Source organism: Hibiscus syriacus, unplaced genomic scaffold (assembly GCF_006381635.1).
Source record: "Hibiscus syriacus cultivar Baekdansim isolate YM2019G1 unplaced genomic scaffold, ASM638163v2 tig00109926_pilon, whole genome shotgun sequence".
NCBI lineage: Eukaryota > Viridiplantae > Streptophyta > Magnoliopsida > Malvales > Malvaceae > Hibiscus > Hibiscus syriacus.
This window is the reverse complement of record NW_024062532.1, coordinates 1224070-1234187: the sequence shown is the minus strand read 5'-3', so window position 1 is coordinate 1234187 and position 10118 is coordinate 1224070. Positions and strand designations below refer to the sequence as shown.

Genomic DNA, 10118 nt, shown 5'->3' with positions numbered 1-10118 from the left:
AAGCTGCCGAGCATCACGGAGATGAAAGCCTAATGTTGAAATATCAGCTTCAGCACGATTGGCTTCGTTAGCGAGCATAGCAAAGTCAGCTTCAAAGATCACTTGTTGCCAAGAACCATCCCTTAGTAGGCGGAGACCGACAATAAAAGCATGAATCTCAGCAGGACTTACTTCTTCACGACCGGGATTAGCCGATGCAAGACCTCCCAAATCTTCCTGAATGAATGACGAGTAACCACTCCTATCGCAGTCAACCGAGGAATCACGAGCAACTTCTTTGCATTGTTATTTTTCCAACAATACAGATCGTACCTTCATTCGTTAATTAGCCATTCATTTATATACTTTAACATACAAAAATAAAGTTGGTTCTTTTAATTAATTAGATTGTTCAAGGTAAAAATGTTCCATTTACCAACAACCAGTTGATCTAGTGGGATGAGACACTATGTCCCTTAAGCAAGGTCAAGGGTTCGAATACCGACGTTTGCGAATGGAGCAAACTGGGTTGAGAAGGTTGCCCTTATCTCTGCAGTACCCGATCTAGATTAATCTGTCGATAGATCAGATATCAATGATTAATTCAAAAAATTATTCTATTTGGAATCTATATTGTCATTTTCTTGGGTATATAGAGGTCTAAAAAAAGACAAAAGATGTTTGTATTTATTTTGTGTAATATTTTCAATATCCAAAACAAGAAGCAACGAGAGAAGTTTCCTAGTAACATCTAAATGGAATTTATATGCTTCACATGATCAAACTAACTAACAAAATATGACCATATTCCCATATGCAATGGGGTGATGTAAAGTAGTAGGCTGCCCCCAACGTCAGGTTGAGAGCAACTTCCGTGAAAAACCTCCCGCAGTCATAATTATAAATTGCGTATTCAGTACCTAAACTATCAATTTTAGTCTATTTTAGTATTTTAATTTTTAATTTTTTTTCAAAATCATATTTAATATTTAGTTTTTGTTTTATTTTAGTAACCCGCAATTAAAAATTTAACGCGCTTAGTACCTAAACTTTTAATTTTTTAGAATTTAACATTAAGTTTTTAACGGGTGTACTATAATGAAACAAAAACTAAACTTTAAATATGGTTTTAGTTTAGGTACTAAAACAGATAAAAATTAATAGTTTAAGTACTAAATACGTAATTTATCCAAAAACTAATCGTGTCAGAAAATTGGCAACATGGCAAAGAGTTCACGTGGACTACACTACCCAATGAAGACCTGCAACGTTGACCGACACATCGGCTTTAAATCCAATAAACGCACGCGTTTGCTTCACGTGAATGTCTTGCGCCTGGTAATCGTTTACAATTTTGAAAATTACCCTCTAAAATTAGAAAACGAATGAACTTAAATGGAAAATATAATAATTTTTTTAAAAGTGTGGGAAAGATGAAATTCATGCATGTCCTCTAAAATCATCACAATTGATAATTATCAAAGGATAAACTATATATTTAGTACTTAAATTATTAATTTTAGTTCATTTTACTACCTAATTTCACTTTTTTCAAAACAGTACCTAACGTTTAATTGTTTTTTCATTTGAGCACCCACTGTTAAAAACTCAACTCGTTTAATGCTTAAATTATTAGTTTTGACCCGTTTTAGTACCTAAATTTTTAATTTTAAAAAAAAATTAACGTTATCTTTTGAATAGGAATACTAAAATGAATCAAAAACTAACTTTTATATATGATTTTGAAAAAATAAAAAAAAATTGAGTACTAAAACAGAACAATAAAAATTAACAACAGTGTCATGAAATTCGGGGCTATTTATTATTTATTTTTCTCTTTTTAATATTTTCAAACTCTCCTCGTACCCGCGCACTAAAGCAAGAATCCGTTGGTTTAAATTAATATTCTAACCCTATTTTTCCATTTTTCAACAAGTTTTTTTTTCTGTCCAAAAAACGTTTATTTCATTAGGACAGATCTTTTCATTTTTCCTTATTTTTCTCTTCAAAGTTTGAATCTTTTATCCATTTTAGATCTACCCTCTTTCGATTGTACGCTTATACATGTACTTTTGAATTCCCAAAGGTCGAGCTTTTTAGTCAGCATTTAACTGGTGAAGACGTTGAGATCCTGTTTTCTAAGTACTAGCATCCGAGGAATAGAAATGCAGTAGTAGAAGAGGAAAACCAAGCATAGAGTTATGGATTCCGTTTGAACCCAACAGTGAGTTTTGTTGTTAAAAAAAGGATAAAAGAGAGGGAAGTGGAAGTGTATATTTTTTTTTTATAAAGGGTTTGCAAAAGGGTTGGCTTTTTTAGTATACGCCACTTGTGTTTTAATAAAAGGGAAGGGAGCGTCAAGGATTGGGAAACTCGGAGCTTTGAGTGAAATAAAAAATATGCAGGAAACAAGGAAGAAGAAGAATGGTGGAGCGGGTGGCAATGAAGATTCCAAGAAGAAGGAGCGTCATATTGTGACGTGGACTCAAGAGGTTTTCTCTTCTTCTTCTTAAATGATTTTCTTCTTCTTCGATGAACCCTCTGTTTTGTTTATTGATTGATTCTTTGTTTTGTTTTTTCGGGGGTTCTCTTGTTACTTTGATGGATTGCAGGAAGATGATATACTTCGTGAACAAATCAGTTTACATGGAACTCAAAAGTGAGACTTTTGTTTCCTTCATTTCAAAGTGTTCGCCATTTTTTTAACCATGAAATGAAATTGAAGGGGTTTGTCTACGTTTTTAATCTTTGAGTGCAGCTGGGCGATCATTGCCTCTAAATTCAAGGACAAAACCACGAGGCAGTGCAGAAGAAGGTTGGTGAAAGTGAAGCCATGATGATTCCAAAAAGTTCATTGATCATCCTTTTGTTTTTGATTCTTTTTGTTAATCTAATCTGATGTCTTTGTCACAATGAAAACGCAGATGGTACACATACTTGAATTCTGATTTCAAGAAAGGAGGATGGTCACCAGAGGAAGATGTGCTTTTATGTGAGGTAATCAATAAGTTTATGCCCTCCATTTTCCTTCAAGTTTAAATGGAGCCACTGTTTTTTTTTCTTCTTCCCATAAGTAAAACTTCAAATGAATTTTTCAACAACTTATTTTCTGGTGATATATTTGGAGGAAATGTTGCTTTAATTGATCAGTTGTATCAGGCTAAGTTGGACTTAGTTTCAGTTGGGAAAAGTGTTTCTGTAGATCCTTGAATGTGGCTTTTGAGCTGATGACTTAAGGTGATTTGCAGGCTCAAAAATATTTGGCAATAGATGGACAGAAATAGCAAAGGTGGTTTCAGGCAGGTATATATATATATATATATATATATATATATATATATAGACATATATTATGTATATGGCTTTTGTGGAAAAAGTAGTATCTTTTCTGCTATCATTTTTCCATTTTCTGTTGTAGATTGTGTTAACTTTTACTGATCATGTCATTAATGCAGAACCGATAACGCCGTTAAGAATCGATTCTCCACACTGTGCAAGAAGAGAGCCAAATATGAAGCCTTAGCCAAAGAGAACAGTAATTCATGTATGAATCCAAATAACAAAAGAACTTTACTCGAAATCGGGTTCAATACAGATGGAACAACTGATTGTACTGCTCCTGTTAAGAGAATGAGGTACCATAACATAATGTACAAATGTATCGACATAGGACTCGTAACTATTGCTCGAGTAGAAACCTTTTCTTTTTTCCATTCCAGGAGATCTCACATTCCCAATCTCGGTGAAAGTTGCAACTTTGGAGATAGAGCACATAGGGTATCTGGGACAATAATCAACCAGCAGCTAAGACATCCATTTGCTGTATTGGGTCAAAATATCCACAATGCTAATAACTTGGTGGTGCAATCACAAGTCAACAAGGTCAATGTGGTCTCTAATGATGGTAAATCACCTGCAAAGACGGATTTTACGATAGTTAATCGTTTTTCACTCTAGCCAAAACCGTATATTCGGTCTTCTATTATTTTGTATCCTTCATAATATAACACATACATTCTTTTTCTTCGTTCTTCATTCGCAGCTCAGAATTATAGAATTCAAGGAACATATCTCAAAAAGGATGATCCTAAGATAACTGCTTTGATGCAGCAAGCAGAGCTGCTCAGCTCACTCGCATTGAAGGTTAATATAGACAATACAGACCAAAGTCTGGAAAATGCTTGGAAGGTGAGATATAATTTGAGTTTCTATATTGTTTTCGGTTAATCAACAATTCAACATACAATACTATCAACATGTAGCTTCTTAATATTGCTAAATCTTAAGTATCGCAGGGCTTATATAGTCCAGTAGGACGTCCCTAACCTTCACCCTAAAAAATATGTATATTCAGGTCCTCCAAGATTTTTTGAATCAGAGTAAAGAAAATGACACCTTGAGATATACAATCTCTGATATCGATTTTCAAATCGAAGATTTCAAAGACTTGCTAGAGGACTTAAGGAGTAGTAATGAGGGAAGTCAAACATCTTGGAGGTAAGAGATAAATCAGTTGATTGAAGTTCAGATTTAGTAAGACTCCTTACACAATACGAACCGACGATTGATATTTTGTAGGCAACCTGATCTCTATGAGGTGTCTCCATCCAGCTCTGAGTATAGCACTGGGTCAACACAGATGCCTCATCCGGCTGGGGAAAGCAGAGAAAAAACTCAATCGAAAATAAATGCACTGCACCCGGATATAATGTCAAATCATATTGGAGAGCAGAGGCGCGGGACTGAGGAGGAAAAAAGGGCTCTTTCCAGTGCAAACACAGATCATGGTAATGAAATTCTAACTCTGGTATAAAGGCCTAGGAATCCCTTGTTTATCACCGTACAATGGTTAAATAACCCGAATGATGTTTCTAACTAAATGTGTTTATGTTTCAACAGTTGAGATAATCACATCCTCTGATGTCCAAACAAACATGATAGTTGCTTCTACCTCATCGAGCGCAGAGTTCAGTTCCCCAGTTCAAGTTAACCCCATTTTCAGATCCCTGGCAGCAGGAATTCCCAGCCCAAAATTTTCAGAAAGTGTAAGTTACCTTCAACTCTTTGGAATACCAACTATAGATCCATTTAGTAGTAGGAGCGGTGGCATCAATAGAATTTGCAGTGGCAGGTAGTAGCTCTTATTATCTTTCTCAATACCGTGGTTCCGTCGGCAGTTTTAGTAGAGTTGTGACCTTATGTAGTTAAAGGACGCAACAATCAATTAACTAATCATTAAAATTTAATTGACAGATGAATATTTTATACTTCAAGCTCATCCGGAAATTTCTGAGTTATTGTCTAGATCTCATCATCTATAAATACAATGGCCTGTCTAAGTTCTAAGAAAAATGCTAAGAAACTAAGTGAAGATCTTGGTCATTGCCTAAGTAAGCTTTGATCATAATGCTCCTTGATAGTTATAAAAAGAAAAAGAGTTAATTGAATCATACTTCATACAAGTTATAGTCTGGATTGTAGTTTTTGTAAGTAATTACTTCAAAAAATATGTTTTAGGATCTTGTTAATGCTCATCATCTTTACCTGTATTGTTTCTTCTTTTCTATAATCTAAACTAGACATGAAAGCATAAACAAGCATATAAGCATGTCATATGAAACTACAATACATACTGACCACCAAGTTTTTGTTTCATTTTCAGGAAAGGAACTTCCTGCTTAAGACACTCGGAATGGAGTCCCCTTCTCCGAATCCGGTAAATAATCCTTCACAGCCACCGCCTTGCAAACGAGCCCTCCTCCATAGTCTATAAAAAACTATGATTTTCTCTTATACAGCAATCATATCAGTCTATAGTCCACATATCTCATCATTTACTCCCATGAGCAACATAGCTCATTTTGAGTTTTCATCCATTTTTTTCAGTCCAAGCATTGCAGCCATCTTGGCCTAGAATTTTACTAGGCCTTTAATGATCTGCATATCTAGAAACCTTGGCTAGAATGTTTTGGTGCATTCTAGCTTCTCATACACATCCAGTAAGATGTCACGAGTCTCATTAATTTTTCCCTCTAATTTCCTAGAGAGTACTACCTTAATACTCACATTAAAACCAGTGTGTGCTTGTTAGTGTGCGTCGATTCTTTCGTTTTTCATCTCATCCGAGTGGTTTCGGGTGCCGTTTATCGCATCTTTCAGCTCCATTTTTTGTTCTTGTCTTGTAATCATGTACAGAACCTACTATATGAAATCCTTAAGAGTGTAAGTAATACATTGGCGAGTTGCCAACATATGATAAAGAACAGATGGGGGGGGGAACAGAAAATGAGGGTTAAGCCCTTGATGTTTTGGGGTGTGCAGAGCCAGCCAGAGGGTACAGAATAAGTTTTTAATTTGTGGTTTTTCTATTCTGATTTCAAATGTAATGGAACTCCATATGATTTGAGTGAAGATGTGTTTTGGCTTTTGGTGTGGAAGTAAGCTCTTGGCTTTCGTATATAAGCTCTTCTCTTTGAATTCATGCACCATGAAATCGGAAGTTACACAGCTGAAAACATCGTGCAGTCAGAGACGAATGCAAGATTTTATATCGAATATATAAAATGTTAGAAAGCGAAAACGGATTATAGGTAGAAAATATCTAAAGCATACGATAATTTGAAATTTTCAAGTGACGCCCGCAGCAGTTGGCGATGCAAAGTGTAAGGCAGCATACTTACAGAGAATGCAGAAGAACATCAATCCTGTCTGGCCAAACATGAAAACCAATCTACCCTTTCATTCACTAGCAGAGACGAGGAGGAAGAAGAGAGTTTTGAAAACTCTGTTATTAAGATGAAAAATGGGGGTTGGAAGGTAGAAGGGATAGTGGTGGACAACCATAATGATGAGCAAAGCAAAAAAAGAAAGGGGAGGGAACCTCATACAAAAATAAAGTGAAGTTCAACTTTTTGTTTTTCAATGGAAGGTGTGGTTTGGACTGCTTTGACCCATCATGCAAATAAATAAAACCAGTATGTATGACATGTATGTATGAGCAACAACAAGCATGAATCATCTCAACATATGTCTCTTGGTAACATATCATGATATGAACATCACACGACACAAAATAGCAGAGTTTGATCATAGGGTCCGGTCCACTAGACCAATGATCCATACAAATGTCCAGTCCACATAGCATCAAGTATTAGAACAGAATGGTGTCCGATCCGCAAAACATTAGACAATAGAGTGGTATGTTGTTTGGTCCAAATAACATCAAACAACCCTCGCATGACTCCCCATATAGTGTTAACCTGGTCCACATAACATGTCTCGGGTGGACACATGTCCACATTGTAATCCACATTGGAATCCGAATTTTTTTTATATTAGTGTTTTATTTAATTATTGGTGTCCACCCTGAAGTTTTATTTATGTCCACCTCATACGAAAAATTCCAATAATTAATGTGTCTGTCAACCTAAAAAAATATTTCTGGATATGTCACTGTATACGATCACTTACCCTACATAATTGTCATCTCTATCCATAATGGCAAAATTGATAATAGATCCCAACATATTCAAAAAAATATTGTAACATTCATTATATTTATCTAAACAATTTCCTATTATGAATTATCCATACTTCCCAATTAATATCTTTCACAGATTTCCCCCCCACTTTGCTGGTTATGTATTCAATCGGGCCATAGGCAAGCCCATGAAAATGATGAAACTTGGATTTCAGGTTGAATAGATAAGTGTAAGAGCAGGTTTTTTTATGGATACGGCAGTCCGAAAATAAAATTTGTAAAATAAAATTGTCAAATATTATTATAGTGTTTAAGGAATTCGTCATGTCGAGTTGACGAATTTATCTAAGTAATATTTTTTATTTAAATTTATCACCTCGAGATGATAAATTTTAATAAAATATAATTTTTATCGCGTCAGAAGTTAAAAAAAATATTTTTATTAAAACCCGTCACGTTAAAATGACGAAATCTATATACCGTAAGACCGGTACTCTACTTTATTGTGAGCCAATAATAGGACCAAAACAATGAGACAGACCAAACCCACCCGAACTTTAAAACATACAAATTCCAAATTCAATGATTAGGAATAAATAAAATTTGATTCCATTTAATCATTTAAATTTTTTGATTTAACATGAAAATATTCGAATCGATTTGATTAATTCGTGATTTCATAAATTTATCTCGATTAAAAATATTTAAACTTGTGCCGAGTTATAAAATAAAACATGAATAATTTAAAATTTTAATAATTAGTAAATTGATTTTTAAGTTTAAGTCAAATCTCCTGACTCCGTATGATATATGTATATTTATTTCACATAATATATATATATATATAACTATTTAAATTGCCATTAAATAGTATTATAATATTAAAAATATTTATAAATAAATTCAAATAAAAACTTAAATAACTCGACTCGATTAAAAAATTTAAATAAAATAAAGACAAAAAGACATCAGAGGTCGCTATACTTTAAAAAAAATCAATGTTACAATCATATTATTTTTTCTCTCAATGTGACCCTTCAACTCAGAAAGTTAGTCTAATGTGGCCCTCTGACTAATGTTTTTTATCGTTGATCGTTACAGTGCTAACGTGACAGTTCATAACGTTAACACGATGGTTTACGGTATACAATGTTGAAGTGACAATCTACAATGGTTGATAATGAGACGTATACATGGCAGATAGGCTAAATTGGTAACGCAAATATGATAGATGGACTGTCATGTTAGTATCATGGACCGCCATGTCAATACCATCAACTGTCACATTAATACGGTAACGGTCAAATGACGAAAAACGTTGATCAAAAGGTCACATTGAGTTTATTTTATGAGTTGGAGGTCACATTAAGAGAAAAAAATAATACGATGACCACATTAATTTTTTTAAAAATACAAAAAATTATGATAACTTTTTATAAAAAATTATAAAATAAAATTCGTTAACCAAATAACTTAAAAAACATTTAATTGACTCAATAAATGTATACCCATCATTGCTCATTACCAATAAGATTTTGACTTCCCACACCAAGCTTTTATCCCTTTGTTTTCCCTCACAATTGACACTTGACAGGATCCCCTCCCTCAAAAACTTCAATCACATACATTGTCCCATCTATTATGAATTATTATTGTTGGGATGTTTAAGGTAGTGCAGATTTAATATAAGATTAAATAAATATGTTATGTAACACCCCAATTTAGGGGTTAAATTTTAGAAATTATAAAGTATTGGATTTAATTGGTATTTTGAAAGAAATGGTGGATTAAATTGTAAAATTTAAAAGTTAGTAGACCGTTTTAAGAAGTACAGGAAATTTAATGGCTAAACTCATAGTTTAACCATTTTTATTTATGAGAAAATTTATAACCCCCTTCCCGTGCTCTGTACCCGGAATGTTTCCCATTTTCCTCCTCTGGTCAACCTACTTTCAACTCCGATCTACTAGTCGTTTGATCTCCGATCGACGAATCGAAACCACCATCGTGTTCCTTGTCGACCGAAGAACAAAACCCCTCAGACGTTTCGTTATGAATCGACGTCATTTGTCGTTAATTTCATTCGGAAGTATCGTCGGTGATAACTCGATTTTCGTTGGTTTTTCATCGATTTACGTCGATTCGGCCATCCGTTTACGACACCTCCTGCACCATCGTGTTCCTTGCATCGTTCCACATCCACCAGTATCCTCCGTTTCTCTGTCATCGGCGGCGCGTGGAGGGATGAGACCGTCAAAGTTTCTGACGTTTAGGAATCAAGCTCTCCGCCGTTCAAAATTGTGAACCGAGCTTGGTAATTGTCTCAAAATGCCTTAAAATAATTTTTAATAATTTTTTTGGGAAATTTCCGACACCTTATCACTGTTCACGCACCGCACACGCCACCTCCCGAGAGTGGGCATCGTCTGGCCACAGGGTGTTAGCTTTGTAATTAATTTATGTTTTGGTGCTAATTGTGTAAAATTCGAGTGTTAGTTTTGTAAATAATTGTATAAGGTGGATAATTTTATAATTAATTTCTATTAGGGTGATATTTGTGTAAAATGATCGACTATTGACCTTAACAGTTTACCAGCGTTGACCATTGTTGATCAGAACTTTGACCGGCGTTGACCGGGCATTAAACGACTTTTGACTT

The 10118-nt window shown here is 34.5% G+C and overlaps 1 protein-coding gene across 1 annotated transcript; it reads left to right on the top strand.

The window, feature by feature from the left end:
- The first annotated feature begins 2180 nt into the window (after nt 1–2180).
- Nucleotides 2181–4480, top strand: LOC120210756 (transcription factor MYB88-like). The gene is made up of 10 exons (XM_039209446.1): nt 2181–2471; nt 2592–2638; nt 2738–2794; nt 2904–3012; nt 3130–3169; nt 3228–3282; nt 3435–3614; nt 3699–3883; nt 4022–4167; nt 4334–4480. The coding sequence occupies exons 1-10, from the start codon at nt 2379–2381 to the stop codon at nt 4478–4480; spliced, it is 1059 nt and encodes a 352-aa protein (XP_039065377.1). The 5' UTR covers nt 2181–2378.
- The last annotated feature ends 5638 nt before the right edge of the window (nt 4481–10118 follow it).